We start from the raw sequence: 17,321 nt of genomic DNA on the forward strand, positions 1-17,321 counted from the left end.
CGCGCCCTGGGCCAAAGGCAGGCGCTAAACCGCTGTGCCACCCAGGGATCCCTGTAGCTACTAGTTCTTCTACCAATACTAAGAATTTGGCTTTAAGGTACAAGTTTTTTTTGTTGTTGTTGTTGCTGTTCTTTTTTTTAATGCAGTCTATTTTATTCCTTTTTTTTTTTTAAGATTCTATTTATTTATTCATGAGACACACACACAGAGAGAGAGGCAGAGACATAGGCAGAGGGAGAAGCAGGCTCCCCACAAGGAGCCAGATGCAGAACTCAAGGACCCCAGGATCACGACCTGAGCCAAGGCAGACATCAACCATTGTGCCATTCAGGCATCCCTCCATTTTATTCTTCTTAAACCACAAAGTAGAGTCTTTGGTTGTACAAACATCACTAGTTACAGGCTTGCCAACAGTTCCCAGCTGGGGAGGAGGCAGTTAGTAGACAGGCCAGAACTCCTGAGGGGTCTCTTTAAATGCTAACACCCAAGTTAAAAGACTTGGGCAAGGGTGGTGGTGCAGGTGGCAGTGTACATGTATTTATACAGCCCAAGGCAGGAAACTTCTAACTCTTCACTTACACTTGCGTTAGTCTAAATCTTCCAATGGGGATCCCTGGGTGGCGCAGCGGTTTAGCGCCTGCCTTTGGCCCAGGGCGCAATCCTGGAGACCCAGGATCGAATCCCACGTGGGGCTCCCGGTGCATGGAGCCTGCTTCTCCATCTGCCTGTGTCTCTGCCTCTCTCTCTCTCTCTCTCTCTCTGTCTCTCTGTGACTATCGTAAATAAATAAAAATTAAAAAAAAATAAATCTTCCAATGGCCTCAGCCAAGGGAGATATAATTAAGATTTTTACATTTATTTATTTATTTATTTATTTATTTATTTATTTATTTATTTATTTGAGATCGAGAGGGAGAAGGCTCACATGAGATGAGAGACGGGCAGAGAAAAAGAGGAAGAGAGAGAATTTTAAGCAAACTCCATACCCAGCACAGAGCCCAACAAAGGACTCAATCCCACAACCCTAAGATCAGGACCTGCGCCAAAGTCAGAAGTTAGACACTCAAGTGACTGAGCCACCCAGGTGCCCCAATTTAGATTTTTTAAAAGAAATCAATGAAAAATCATCATATTGTGTTAAATTGCTTACCCTTCTGGCCAGGAAACAGGTGGAATAGCCCCAACACCCAGGGTGAAGTGAGATGATAGGACCATGCACAAGAGGAACAAGGAGCAGACCGACCTGTCCCTTGAAAGGCCTTCAAATGTCAACTCACCGACCTCCCCTCCCATTGTCCCACCCTATGCCAGTGAACTCCAGCCAAGCCTGTCTCTTCTACATTCATTTTTACATCCATACCCGCTCCTAGATTGCCAGCACCAGCCTACCTCATCCCTGACAAATGCTTCCCTCTTCTGGGGACTTCCCTCTTCTGGGGACTAGTCAAATTCACCCATTCTTCAAGCCTCTACTTTCCTAAGTCCAGCAAACAGTCCTCTCCCTCTTACGTGAACCCCCAGACTGAACGTACCACAAACTGAGGCACTGTTAACTTCTTGCAGCTGTATGTTTCATTTGTCCAATATGTCATAAATTCCACAGGATCAAGTCTTAACCTCTTAGTACTTCTAAAAGTATATCCCAACCAGCATGCTGCAAAGCAATGGTATACCAGGAACCCTAAATAACTGTGCCATAAAACCTCAATTTACAGAATTTATTTTCATTCAACTAAAATCCACACTTTCCTGAAGATTTCAGACAAACTACTGAGCCACAATGTGGCCCATGACCCAATTTGCTACAAATAAGATGAAGATCTTGTGTTCAGAGGAAGGTATATGAAAGGATATAAGAGAAAAAGGTCAGGGTGGTAAATAGTTTTACTCAAACAGTAACATACCAGATGGTGAATAAATAAATATACAGGTTTTTCAACTTTCTAAAACTTGATTTTTTTTTAAATTTACCCTTTAATCCTTTCATGTACTACCAAAAATTCTAACCAGCATACAAAAGTATGTCTTAAGACACAAAAGGGGAGAACCCTGTGCCTAACATAATAAGTATTTTGATAGATACTGCTTAGGAACTGCTTAAGTTCTCAAAAGTACAATTCTCCCTTTGGCAAGTCACACTTTCAACAACACCTGTAGCTTTTCAGGAGCCTGGGCACACTACCTTCTAGTTCCAAAGTCCTTTCCTAAAGATGTATAATATACCACACCTTTAGGAATTCAGCCAAAGCCTCCAAATTCTTATGCTAGAGAAGCTCAAGGGAAGGAACTGAGCAGATAAATTACCTTAATGTGGTACCACATGTCAAAGTTGTCCATAGAAGTTTTAGAAGCACTGAGGCATAACTTCAATTCATAACCCTGAATATAGGATTTAGGACTGTGTTCACACTCACATCCATTTCCTTCTACTATTGGTCAAGTTCTATATTTGCAGGGCACTTGACCATGCATGTTCTCCAAGACGTTAAGAGATGTTAAGCAGGAGGAAATATTTATGGTCAACGCTTTGGACAATGCTGGTTGAAACAAAATTAAACAGGTCTCTCTATCACAAGACTTCTCAGTACCTTTAAGTTACCAATAGGCATTGTGAACCTCCCAGAAAAGGCATGGGGAGCACAGCATTTTCCATACTCATTTGATCACAGAATCAGTTTTTCACAAATCCCAAAATACAACTTTCATAAAGGGTAATCTAGCAGTTTCTGAGCATAAATGACAGCAAGAAAGATGCCACTATTTTTTGTGAACAGGCCGTCCTCTCAGTGAGTCATGAATTAGGTACTATCAGCTTCACAAGTGGACTTTGTTCTCATACCTTGAAAATGACTTTTCCCTGGGCTCCCCATCTGAAATGTAAGGAATAATCACACTGCTCTGCTTCTTGGGGTTGTTTTTTATTGTTTTTAATCTTGCAACTGTGTTCCATATTAATCACTAAAACAGGTTCTCAGCCCAAGTAGCCAGGCTTCAAAATCCCTGGTGCCCTTCCAGCCTGGATGAAGGGATGGAAAGAACATGAACCAGACGCCACCCAGAAAGTTTTTACATCTCCAGTTTCGAAGCCATTATGATAAAGTCAAACTGCAACCAAGATACCGGATAAATAGAAGTTCTTCTTTACTAACTCCCTTCTAGAGAGAGGTCCCTTATGCGCACACAGCACCTATATCTGAATCTTGACTCAATATGGACTTTCTTAAAAAAAAAAAATTCAAAGAAACATGGGAGGTCAAAGCTGGAGCTACAGGAAAGAAAGAAAAAGATGTACTGGGAAAAGACTATTGCCCTTTCTCTGCAGAGAAAGAGCCCATTACAAGCTAGTGAGCAGGGGAAATATCATTCCTTTTGGTGAAACAGCTTTCCAGGAAAAGTATCTCAACATATTTACTATAAAACAATTTAATTTCCCTGTCCCATCACCTGCCACCCCATCCCCATTCCACCAAAAAGCCCACATATTGTGGATTTCCTCTCATTCTTGGCAGAGTTACCAGAAGAAACATAATACCCCCTTCGGACTGCTCCCAACAGCTGCTGGAACAAGATGGGGATCTGGGGTAACCTTCTGAAGCTGCCTCTAAAAATGACCAATCCCCCTGCCAAACCACGCAGCCAGTGAACATAACACTTGTCTTTCCCTACTTTCTTAAAGCAAGGAGAGACCTTCCAAAAGCAATAGAGTCCCCTACTCCAAAATACTTGCCTCTGCCCATCTGATCTCCTCAACTTGACCATAAGCTGAAACTTCTATAGGGTAAGCCCCACTGTGTGTCTTCCCTAACAAGCATTTCTTGAAACAGTCCTCTACTACTTCACAGAACTAGTGTCTTTTATTTGTTTGCTTAACCTACCAACTTCCAAGTTTGGATTTTACCAAACTCCTATTCAGTGTAATTTCCTTGCTTCTGTCTACTTCCCCAATACCACATGCCTTGTACACACACACACAATACCACATGCCTTGTACACACACACACCTCCTTTCAGGTCAAGAGCCTTGAAAAACTAAGTCTAGGAACAAATTCAGCAATGACTGTACCATATCCTAGCCCTCGCCCTTCCCCTACATCATTATGTACTAAATGCGCTTCAATTCTGTTAGAAAAGCCCCATTGCCAGGCAGCAGAGAGACTTCCAGTTAGTTTTCAGCCTCTCAGCTGAGACCACCAACAAAGAACTTCATGAATGTCAACTGGGGGGAGAGGCAATATCTCTTTTGGCTGAGGAGAAACGGGACGGAGCCTCCAGCATCATTCCCCAAAGGTGATAGCCGGAGCTGAGTGAAGACCGTGAAAACTGTACAAGAGCTGAGGGAAAAAATATAATGTAAGGAATGATTTGGAATCAGGGGCAGGAGAAGGTGGAGGGATGAACTGGCTGACCCCAAATGTCTTTTCCATCTCTAACTCCTATGATTCTTTGACCTCCAATTTTGTGCTGCAGACATGGAATGGAAAGTCAACAGACGTGGCGATGTTTTGAAAGAGCCTGGCGGTCTGCTCTTGTCATTTAGTGGCCTTTGCATGTATTTTTTAAGGTGTCTCTAAGCCCTGTCTTCATTTCACAGTTGTCACCTTTCTCAGCAATTTGAGCTCATGTCAAATACCAAAAAAGAAGAAGAAGAAGAAAGAATGTACTGGCAATTAATTGTGGGCTAAAGAGGGGGCAGCACAGGGCCCATTGGGTGGCCCAGACTTCCAGGGAGGGAAACATGGATGGTTTGGGTCTAATGGAGAACTGACTTAGAGTTAAGGCAGCTAAACCTCTAACAGGAGATAAATTCTTTCTCCAAATAGTCTCATCCTCAGCTTTAGATCCAGTTCCAGCGTTCACATGATTCAGGATTCATGAACAGATTCTTAGCACAACCACATCATTTCCATTGATTACAACTGGATTTCCATCTAAATTCTGTTCAAATGTGAGCATAACTACAGAATACAAAGGACTTCCCTCAAGAATAGACCAAATCTGGGGTACCTGGGTGGCTCAGTCGGCTAAGCATCTGCCTTTGGCTCAGGTCATAATCCTGGGGTCCTGGGATGGAGCCCCGCATCGGACTCCCTGCTCAGTGGGGAGCCTGCTTCTCCCTCCTCCTCTGCCTGCTGCTCCCTCTGCTTGTGCTCTGTCAAATAAATAAATAAATAAAATCTTTAAAAAAAAAAAAAGAATAAACCAAACCTTTAGATTCTTAACCTAGTCTGACAGTTGATGCAACTGAGATAAATTCTGGAGCTTAGCCAGACTCTGTAGATCAGAGTGAGGGGTATGCCAATTTTCATTGAAAATTCAAAACTTGACTCTGTCCTCACTTTTTCAAACAGCTGATATCATCTTAAATTTTCAAAATTTACTGGCCACTGGCCTTAAGAAGAGTCTACCTAAATACTACCTGTTCTGTGGTTAGGAGTCAGAACCAGAAACTAATCCAATGCCAGGGTCAACCCAGAGTTAAGGTTACACTGTCAAAGACAATTATTTTCCATATCAAACACTCAAAAATAATTTTTTTAAAAAACTGTATAGTTTCTCATTAACCTTACTGTCAGTTTGATTCCAGGAACTCACAATCTTTACCTAAGGTGAAGGTGCTGGGCACAGAAAACTCAAAGTATGGGATACTGAAATATTTTCAGAGATCTCATCCCAAGAGGAGTTGCTCATCTTACAGACTGTGAAGACTTTAAGTTTCCTCCAGGTTTTGCTTGAATGTTAGGAAATTCATCCCCTACTATTCAAGTTTTGCAAGACTGCAAAGAATATAAGCAGCTCTGTATTCTCAGTCCTGGAGGGAAAGGCCTCTTCCATTCTTCCAGTTTGCATTTGGAGGTACTAACTGCACTGGACCATTTCCTGCTTCCACAGGTGTATTGTTTTATTTATTTTAAGCATGTAAACCGAACTCAACTTTTATTAACTCACAAACCTATTTAAAAAATAAGGCCTTTTCAAAACGACTAAAGAAAAATACATCCATCTATGAAATTTTTCAATCAACTGGAGAACAAGGGACTCCCCTTCCTAGGTAAGGCAGAAAGGAGAAGGAGAAAGCGTAAGCTACTTTAAGTTGTTAACTGTTCTCTGAAAATCACTGTTCAGACATTAAATGTAGCCAGGCAGCAATGCTTCTCCAGGTCAGAGTTAGGAAAGGAAACTTTATGCTTTCTGGACCAAAAAAATGCTCTTAGGTGCAATCATTTTAAAACAAACAAACACACTCTGCTTATCTGTGTCCATCTCACCACTCTGGACGTTAATCATCACTGAAATAGATACCCCATTCCCCAGCCTCAAAGAGCTCCAAGCCTGCAAGACCCTGGCTGAGGAATGAACGTACATGCCAGGGCAAACACCTCAGAGCCTTACTTCCTTACAAACTACCTATTGTTAATTCTAGGCAAATCTACCTCAAGTAAATGCAAGAGAGCACCCAGGTATTGCTCAAAGGATATTTAAAATAAAATTCAAGTTTGAAAACATATAGGACTTAATTTGGGAGGAATTAACATGAGACTGGCAAAAGTGTTTTTAAAAAACCCTTTGATTATATATACACAGGTATACTGTATTCTCCGTTCTTTGCTCTTGCTCGTTTTCAGTATGGAAATGGACAGATTCTGGAATTTACTGATTGAACCTTTGCTCTTCCACCTGTCATATTCTGTCTACTTCTTGCATTTAGGCTTCATTACTGACTAACAGGGTTAAATTTCACTGTTTTGTTCTTGAAGACTGAACTAGGTTAGTTTCCCCCCTACCCTTCAGGGAAAACTTAAATGACTGCTATATGAAACATTTCCTTGATTTTTATATTAAAGATATTTCTATTCCCCCAGGCTTCATAAAACGTTCAAAGAAAACTGATTTTAAACCAGATGACTGACTCAAACTCTCTTTGTGTTAACTTTGTTTTAAAAGCTCAGGACACCTACCCACATTCACTGTTTAGGCAAGAGGCCTAAAGGGAAGCAAATTATTTGTTTGTGGTTTTAAAGTGGCCAAAATGCCTTCAAGCACAAGTATAAGACCATTAACAAATCACAAGGAACCAAAGCAGTTCATCTTACTCAACAAAGCTATGATCAGTTAGGAACGGCCAAACTGAATGGGACTTGCCCTGGGCCGGAAGGTCAGTAAACCTTAGCAGTTTGTGTTTCTGAGAATCAAGAGGCTCTTATAGCAGGGAGTGCAGACCCTAGGCCCACAGGTTCTGCTGTCATGCTTCCAAAAACATTCAGGACAGGTGAGAGAAACTAAGCTGTGTGTGTGTGTGTATGTGTTTCCTCCACCTCCTGTCTTTAGGCAGCACCTCCAATTCAAACCATCTCTTTTGCTAAATACAGACTAGAGAAGCCAAGCAATTAAAAAGCTCCATTTTACAATTTATTGAATGCCTACTATGTGCTGAACGCTGTGCTGATGCTTACACATTAGTACAAATGGCCTCATTTTACTGGGTAGGTTATTCCCATTTTTTAAAAGATTGATTGACTGTTGACACAGAAAGAGAGGCAGAGACACAGGCAGAGGGAGAAGCAGGCTCCCTGTGGGAAGCCTGATGAGGGACTAGATCCCAGGACCCTGGGATCACAACTAAGCCAAAGACAGATTGCTTAACCACTATGTCACCCAGGTACCCCTATTCCCATTCTTTATAAATGATAAAACTTAGGTCCAGTGAGGCTGTGTAACTTCTGATAAGATGAGGTTTTGTATTGCGCTTATAAAAATATTCCACTGTCCTGTCTGCAATTTATTAGCCCAAAACATAAACTACAGCCCTGCTACCATCCAAGCAGCCATAGTCTCATTATACTTTGGGCCCAGGCTCCCTGACGCCCTAAGAGGACTGGGGTGTATGCTGTCTCCCTCCAGGGATGACAACCACCTCTCTTGGTGGCTTATCACACCTCCGCAGCTGTCCAGAAACAGACCACACTGGTAAACATTCTCTCCACCTGCTGTAACATGTATAACTTCTCCCCTCAACTCAGAAAACATGAGCAGGGACCCTGGTCTTTATGAAGTGCCGTGGTAAAACAACTTCCCTAGAAGGTCGAAGATACCCCATCCTAGGACACAGGCAAGAAATCAGAACACACATGGCTAATAAATAATAAAGCCATATCACTTAACAGTCTCAAGGTACTTTATAACTATAAACTCATCCTCATTTTATTGTTCTTCCTCACAGAACAAACACTCATTCCCAGGATCTCTCTTTTAGAGTATTTGAAAAGGAAAGAAAAATAAACACCAGTTATTTGATTCATTCAGTTTCTATTAGGAAAGAAAGCCAAGCTTTGCCTTAGTTGCCTTGGGTTTCAGTCATTTTAGCCAATTTCCCTTAAAAGTCAACTGATAAGTTCTTTGAAAGATTTTTTTTCTTAGAAGAAATGAAGGTAACAAGACTGCATACCAAAAAAAATCCCAAAGAATCATCATCATACTAGATAACAAACTTGACTAGATAACCAGACAAACATCATACTAGAACAAAAGTTAAATAAAATGATCAGGTTCAAAATTTACAAAAGATAATAGTAATCTTGTCTGTCATTAGTAACAACACCCAGCTGAAAAACATACTGAAATAAAAACAAAATGCGTAACATATGTAGGAATACTTCATAATAAATTGACAATTAGATACATGTGAACTATACAGTGAAAACCACAGAAACCTCTGAAAAGGCACAGAATTTTTTTTGCTGGGAAGCTGAGTGGGAGTGGAGACCTGACACACAAAAAGGATAAATCTAACCCTAACCAATATTAGACTCTACCAAAAAGCAACAATATGTAAAATAGTATGAAAATTGAATAATTTGTGGAACAAAACGGAGTTCAGATGTGTATATATATATATATATATACATATACGTTTGTGTATGTGTATACACACATAAACAATAATTGGCAACATAAGCTTTCTAAAACAAAGTGAAAGAGAAGGATTATTTAACAAAAGGTATAGAGGTAACTAGGTAGCTGTTTAGGGAAAAAAAAGTTAAATTCACCCTTGCAGCAGAATAGAACTGATATTAATGAAAGCGTTAACTATTTCAAAAAATTGAATTATAAGAAAATCAGAATATCAAAATGAAGATTTATCAGATCTGTGGAGAAATTATAAATTTCTCAGCTTTGGGGCAAAAAAAGGAAAAAAAAATCACAAAAGACTGACAGATTCTGATATATGTAAGTGTAAAATTTCCACAGGCTAGAAACAGTAAAGTAAAAAGGACTGGGGAAAATATTTGCATCAAAGATGACAGATGAGAGCCTAGTATCTATGACCCACAGGATTCCAAATTTACAAGAAAAACATCAAGACCCCAATAATAAATGGGCAAAGACTAAGTACAGACAATCTCACAGGTGAAACAAACACACGGGAAAATATTTATTGGTGTCAGCAGTAAAAAAATAAATAAAAGGCAAAAAATTAAAACTATAACACTTAAAATCATATGCCCACTAAAATAGCTGATTTTTACATCTTCACATGAAACTGGCTTAATCATTCTTTGCTGGTGCCGACTGGTACTTGGTATAATTTTACAAACCATAGCCTTTGATCCAATAATGCCAATCTTGAGCATTTATCCTTAGGAACTTTTTTTAAAGGCCTATGTGTGGTATGTGACCTATCTCAAAAACTGTTACCAAAAATGCTTTGTTTCATTGTTATCTATAATAGCAAAAATCTGGACACAACATGAAAATTTAGTATTAGAGGAATGTTTTTCATCTCAGGGTAGAATTTACAAACATTGATCAAACACCTACTCTGCCAGGATCAGTAAGACAGCAACCGAGAGGGGGTCAGAAGTATGCAACTGAAAAGTAATTTAAAATAATGAATAGTTGTCTAAAGCGATGGCATTATAGCTTTTATGTTTTAAAAAAACTTTAATGTTGTTATACTGTTTTAGAATTACCTTTTTTAAAACCCAAATTGGATGGAGTTCTAGGTGCAGTCTAAAAGCTTTTACTCACCAATTCTATTTTTTTCCCTTCCTATTTAACTGCTCAGGTGGTTCAAGTAAGTTTTCCATTCACAGGTCTCAGATACTACCCAAATCAGGCCAAACTGCAACCCCATGCCTTTGTATAGCACCTAGACCTAATCCAGTCCCCCGCCATAAGGAGGCACCCTTTTTTGTGTCGCTCTGCCTCTTATCAAGTCAAACTATGGTTGACTCTTGGGCCAGGGGCCTTCTTTTCAGGTCTGAGCCCTTTTCTCCATACTCGATTTTATCTGAGCCCTGCAGCCTAACCACCTTCAGCAGAGGGCGAGCGGATGAATGTCCACAAAGACGTTCGGACAGACCACATAGTGGCGGTGGGTCCTACACCTGGCCCCGAGGCGGCGTCCGAAGCCGCAGGCGAGCCTGGCTCCTGCGGGGACTGAGGCACCGAGGGACGAGGGACGACACAGTTACAAGCTGAAGGCAGTGCTTAAGATGGCTAATTGTGACAAGCCGCCCAGGGAGGGTGCCGACTGAGGGATGCTCCCGGGAGGCTTCCTCCGACGGGAGGGGGGGGCCTCCGACAGGAGAGGGGCGCGGGGAGGGGTGCGGCCGAGGCCGGCTCTGGGCCTCGGCAGGCATTCGGGGTGCGACACCACCCAGGGCCGACCAGGCCGCGGCGCCCCGCCCTTTCCCGGGACGCGGGCCGGCCCGGGGCGGGGAGCGGGCGGGTGAGCGGGCGCTTACAGGTCGGTGCCGAGCCGCGTGAAGCCGGAGTTGAGCGAGGCCCGGGCTATCCGGCGCCAGAGCAGGTCGCAGCCGGTGAAGCGCCGCAGCCAGCGGCACACCTGCGCCAGGCGGCCGAGGGCCCGCATGTCCAGGTAGGAGCAGATGAGCAGCAGCAGCTCCTCCGGCAGGCGCAAGAGCGCTGGCCCCGCAGCTGGGCGGCCGGCCGGCTCCCGGGCTGCCGCCTCCTCCTCGGCTGCGGCCGCCATGGCCACCCCCGCCGTCCCTGCCCCCGCGGTGCAGCCCCAAGCCTGACCCCCTCGTCCCTGCGCTCTGCCCGGCCTCGCGTCCTCCTGCCGCCCAGGCCTGGCTCTCCATTCCCCCTTCTTCCCATCACCTCTTCCTCTGGCCTCCTTGCCCGCCCCTGCGCTCCCCGCATCTCCCCGCACGAGCCTTCTCGCCCCTTCCTCCACGCCTCCGCCTCCCTGTCCTTCCTCCTCCGGGCCTGCCCTCGCTCCCGCCTCGGCCCCCAGCCCCGCTGCCTCCTTCGCTTTCTGCAGCCCCGGCTTCCCTTCCGTCCCGCTTCCTCTTCCGCCCTGCCCGGCTCCCGCTTTTCCCTTCCCCTTCCCCTTCCTTCGCTTCCCCCTCGAGACCCTCCCTTCCTGCAGTTTCCTCGCCTCCCCGCCCTCTCCGTCTCCGGGCCCGCGGTTCCCAGGCGGCCCCGGGGGGCCTTGGCTGCCCATGAGCGGCCGCGGGCCCGGCCCCAAGCAGAGACGAGCCGCCGCCGCCGCGCCGCCGCCCCCCCCCCCCCCCGGGAGGAGGCGACACCATGTCGGACCGGGTCACATGGGGCGGCGCGGGCCGAGACCTGGGCCCGCCCCTCACACCCGCGGCCGTGGAGTCGGTGCGGGCCGGGCCGAGCCAGGGAGCAGACCCCCTCCCCCATCAGCGGGGCCGCCGGGAGCCCTGCGGGGAAGCACATGCGTTCACTCGTCTGGCATGTGAGGCCGGCTGCGGGCCGGCCAAGGCCCCAAGAAGAGCGTCCAACTTCCACAAATCTGCCTAGTTAGTGTCTCTGCCCTCAAGAAGCATCCACTTCTGTGGCTTCCCCCTCTAGAAGCCCTCCTCTGCCTTGGGCGATGCCTCCTTTCTATAGGCCACCCCCCAGGGCCCCATAAAATCGCAGCCCTGGAACTTGGCATTTTTCTTAGCCTGGATAGGAACCTGGTCCCGACAGAGAGCTGCTGTTTTAGGCATTTCAAGAGGCTGCAGTCCTCTAGATCCTGAATCCAAAACTCCCCTGTGATGTTATCAGGAAATGGCAAACGCAGGGGCTTCTTACTAGTCACCCCATATAAGTGCAGATAGATTCTCCAAGGTCACCCAGGAGTCCTTCCCCCACACCACCCATACCATTCACAAGGGCACCATTCAAGAGAGCGCTAAGAAAATCCTAGTGAAGTCTAGAGGTGCTATCCAACACGTCGCGTTAGTAACTGTAACTATTGGGCATTTGAAATGTGCCTGATCCGTGGGACACCTGGGTGGCTCAACGGCTTAGCGCTTGCCTTTGGCCCAGGGCGTGATCCTGGAGTCCCGGGATTGAGTCCCACATGCGGCTCCCTGCATGGAGCCTGCTTCTCCCTCTACCTGTGTGTGTGTCTCTCTCTCTGTGTCTCTCATGAATAAATTTTTTTTAATAAAAAAAAAATGTGCCTGTTCCAAACTGAGGTGTGCTATGTGAAATATACACCAGATTTTAAAGACTTACATAAGAAAAAGAATGTTAATCATGTTAATACTTTATATTACATGTTGAAGTGATAAGATTTTTGATATACTGGGTAAATAAAATATATTTTAATGTAACTACTAGGTAATTTAAAATTATAGAGGCACCTGGGTGGCTTAGTCATTTGAGTATCGACTCCTGATTTGGGCTCAGATTTGATCTCAGGGTTGTGAGATGGAGCCTCCATCAGGCTCTGTGCTCAGTGGGGAGTCCATTTGAGATTCTCTCGCCCTCTGCCCCTCCCCCTGCTTGCCCATGCTCCAAATAAATAAGTAAATAAATCTTTAAAAAATAAACTTATAAATGTAACTTGCATTTATGGCCCCAATTAGTTTTCTATATAGCACTGAACTAGGCAGTAAGATTTGGGAGGGAGGAAGATGACTATCCCTGTGTAACCTGTACCCCAAATCCTATTTGAGGGTTTTATTTTGTATTTACATATTAAGACCCATTTTCAGGGAGCAAGAATGAATCAGAAATCAACTCTGGAAATTATTCAATACCTAGGATAGCCAAGGGGATACCTAGGAAGATACTACATTGCATTATGGTGCTGCAGAAGCATCATGTAACAAGGTCAGACCGGAATCTGGCTTTGCCCTAGAATTACTTTTTGATCTTAGCAAAACAACAACAAAAAACCCCACCTATTTGGCCTTTTAGTGTTCTCAGTTTATAGTGGAGATAATGCCTCTGCCTTACTTTCGAGGGATAAATGAGATGATCCCTGTAAAATGCTTTGAACTCCTTTAAGAAAATTCTCAATAATAGTTACAGGTCAAATCCTGTTACAAAAAAGTACCCTTACCCTTCACCCCCCCCAAAAAAAAAAAAACAACAACAAAGGCTTTGAGTAGAAAAAGATTTCCAAACTCCTGCCAGTGGTTTACTTAAATAAAAGCAATATTTGATATGACATTCCAGTACAACTAAAGTATTTAGACCATTTCTTAAAGATCATAGTATCATACTGTTAGAAGGCTTGAGGTAGGAATGCTGCAAATTGAGGTAAAGTCATCAACTCAACATTTGATTTTGCTACATTTGTGTACCATGAGCCATAGTGGAAGGAAGACAGATGAATACAGCATATGGTTCCTACGTTTTGTGTTCAGATTTATTAGACATATTTGTAATTTCTTACTCTTTGATTATTTTTTAACCATTCCTCTTTAGAGTAGAGCTGAGTTTATGCACATGACCTAGTTTTTACTGGAGTACTTGAAGGCACAAAAAATTAATTAACCCAACATATATCAAGTCAGTCTTAAAACCCACACTCACATAAATGTAACTTGCTCTTTACCCTATGTTACTTTCATTGATGGAGAAACTACACCATCATTCAAAAACAACAAATCATCCTCTTTCACACCCAAACTAAAGATCAAGTGAACTGTTTGAACTAATTATAGTTTAATGATTTAAAAAAAAAAAAGCCTACTCACCATGTAGAAAGGCAGCGCCAAAATGGAAAATTGGCATATATTCTGCTACTTGGTGGTGATGTGTATCCCTAAAGTCCTGAGCATGAAAAGAAACCCAAAACTATAGTCTTAGAGAAACAGCTACAATTTTTACTTTCAAGATTCTTTTTTGGGGACAGAGTACCTAAAAAAATCAACTATGGCTAAAAGAATGAAATAATAGAAGGTGAAATTTACCTTTATTTTCATAAAGCTTTTTATTAAAATTTTTGATTTGCATAGTAATAAGCAAACAGAGCATTACACTAAACTTAGAATACCAGAAACATGGAATTGAGACCATCTAAAAACTTAAGACTCAATATGAATTTCATACTAGGTATTTAGAAACACTAAATTATTTACTTTTTTTTTTAATTTTTTTAAATTTTTTTTAATTATTTACTTTTAAAGAGGATTTTTAAGTATAAAGTTCTTTATATATGTCCATGTAAGTGACGCAAATAGTAGTGACTATTGCTGTTATAGGTAATACATAATGTATACTTAGGATTATAAAAACACTAAAATTGTGTGTTCTGTCCATTCTTATAAACAGAGGTGGCAGTTTCAGACAGGAACCCATGTACCCACTGGTTAACATTCAGGGCCCTAGCCTTAGGAATAGGCAGATTTAACAGGGGAAGGAATTATTGAGATGAATTAGAGAGAAAGGGATTATTTTGTGAATGACAGTTTTCAATGGCATACAGTGATTCATATGTTCACCATTATTCTTGTATAATAATAGTTTATATTGGGCAGCCTGGGTGGCTCAGCGGTTTAGCACGCCTTCAGCCCAGGGTGTGATCCTGGGGACCTGGGATGGAGTCCCATGTCGGGCTTCCTGCATGGAGCCTGCCTCTCCCTCTGCCTGCATCTCTGTCTCTCATGAATAAATAAATAAAAATCTTAAAAAAATAATAGCTTATTATTATTAAGTATATTATAAGAGCTTTCCATGTATTGTCTTATTCCTATCAACAATCACATGAGAAAGATACTATTAACCCAGTTTTTTGGGATCCCTGGGTGGCGCAGCAGTTTGGCACCTGCCTTTGGCCCAGGGCGCGATCCTGGAGAGCCCGGATCGAATCCCACGTCGGGCTCCCGGTGCATGGAGCCTGCTTCTCCCTCTGCCTGTGTCTCTGCCTCTCTCTCTCTCTGTGTGTGTGTGACTATCATAAATAAATAAAAATTAAAAAAAAAACAGTTTTTTAACAGGAGATGAGACTGAGGCCTATGGTCACATGGTTCCTAATTGGCAGTCTAACCTCAAAGCTATCCTCTGAACCAGGCCTTTGCCATACACAGCAGAAAATGGAATAAGACATTTCAGGGTCCTCTGAGATCCCTTGCAACTGATAAAGACACACTTAATATTATACTTTACCTCTGGCCATCAGGCAGTTCTGGTATCTAAATAAAAGCTGCTTCTAAGCAGTTAAAGCTCCTTTCTTATCTCCATTATTTTTTAAGAGTTAACTATACAGATCTACAGCCTCTTAGTGCTATTCATAATTTCTACAAAAATTTAAAAGGACTTGTAGGAACTAATTTATCTTGCAAAGAAAAAAAAATTAAACTAAATTTAGTAATTTGCTTCAGCTTAATTTTCTTCTGTTAAATTTAAGTAAGAATATATATGTGATACATATTATATGAGCCTTTTTAAAAATAAATGTATTCCTATTTGTAAATATGTGAAGGAAGATTTTGTGAAATGATGTTAATAATGGTTATTTCGATACCATATGAGCCAATAATTCCACTAATGGGTATTTACCTAAAGGAAACAAAACACTAATTTGAAAGATATATGTACCCCTATGTTTACTGCAGCATTATTTACAATAGCCAAAATATAGAAACAACCAAGTGTCCATTGATACATGAATAGATAAGAAAGATGTGGTATATGTATACAAACACACACACAGATATACACATGCTGGAATATTATGTAGCCATAAAAAGGATGATATCGTGCCATTTGCAGCAACATGGATGGACCTAGAGAGTATTATACTAAGTAAAATAAGCCAGACTGAGATAGACAAATACCATATGATTTCACTCATATATGAACTCTAAAAAACAAAACAAATGAACAAACAAAAGGTAGAATCAGACTTATAAATACAGAGAACAAACTAGTGGTTGCCAGAGGGGAAGGGTAGGGAACTGGGCAGAATGGGTGAAGGAGAGTGGGAGACACAGGCTTCCAGTTATGAAATAAATAAGTCACAGGAATAAAAGGCACAGCATAAATAATATGATCAATGATATTGGAATAGTGTTGTATAGTGACAGATGGTAGCTATACTTGTATAAGCATGGCATAACATATAAAGAAATTGAATCAAAATGTTGTACACCTGAAATTAAGGTAACATTGTGGTCAACTATCCCCAAATGAAAAAAAAATTAAGATTTTATTTATTTCTTCATGAGAGACACAGAGAAAGAGACAGAGACATAAGCAGAGGGAGAAGCAGGCTCCATGCAGGGAGCCCATTGTGGGACTGGATCCTGGGACTCCAGGATCACTCCCAGAGCCAAAGGCAGATGCTCAACCGCTGAGCCACCCAGGCATCCTGAAAAAAAAAAAAAATTAAACTAAGCTTCAGGCCCAGCATGGAACCCAACACAGGCCTTGAACTCACAACCTTGAGATCAAGACCTGAGCTGAAATCAAGAGTAATTGACTGAGCCACCCAGGCATCCCTCAAATAAAAATTTTTTGAAAAATAATGATTATTTCTAGGTAATAGAATTTTTGGAATTTGCTTTGTACTTTTCTGTATTCCACAATTTTTTAATAAGAAGTATATCTCACCTTTACATAATCAATAAAGTCTCTCAAAGAGAAAATAGAGTTGTCATGAGTACTAACACCATGCAACAAGAAAGTTGGAGATTTGAAACCTAATTTATTACCAGAGTTAACTAGCGACCTGTTTCTTTTTTTATTTTTTTTATTTTTTTTGCGACCTGTTTCACTAAACTTTATTTATTCCATTTAAAATGTGTATCATGTATTAGCAAAATAAAAAACAAATTAGACTATCAGAAATGAGAAGAAATAAGAAGCCTAATAGTGAATACTGTATCTATAAACATGTGAGCATCTCACAAATAGAAGAATGGAGTCTAGTTTTCTTTCCAGAAATTATCAGGTTGGGGGATCCCTGGGTGGCGCAGCGGTTTGGCGCCTGCCTTTGGCCCAGGGCGCGATCCTGGAGACCCGGGATCGAATCCCATGTCGGGCTCCCGGTGCATGGAGCCTGCTTCTCCCTCTGCCTGTGTCTCTGCCTCTCTCTCCCTGTGTGACTA

The 17,321-nt window shown here is 42.3% G+C and overlaps 1 protein-coding gene across 1 annotated transcript in view; it reads right to left on the minus strand.

Moving 5' to 3' along the window:
- Positions 1–11,497, minus strand: part of FBXW4 (F-box and WD repeat domain containing 4) — an 83,075-nt gene extending 71,578 nt beyond the window's left edge. The window contains exon 1 of the mRNA XM_055346193.1: positions 10,746–11,497. Within this exon, the coding sequence (XP_055202168.1) occupies positions 10,746–11,467 (722 nt within the window). The 5' untranslated portion in view covers positions 11,468–11,497. The remainder of the gene's footprint in view (positions 1–10,745) is intronic.
- Positions 11,498–17,321: the final 5,824 nt, after the last annotated feature.

Source organism: Nyctereutes procyonoides, unplaced genomic scaffold (genome assembly GCF_905146905.1).
Source record: "Nyctereutes procyonoides isolate TBG_1078 unplaced genomic scaffold, NYPRO_anot_genome, whole genome shotgun sequence".
In the NCBI taxonomy this organism is placed as follows: Eukaryota; Metazoa; Chordata; class Mammalia; order Carnivora; family Canidae; genus Nyctereutes; species Nyctereutes procyonoides.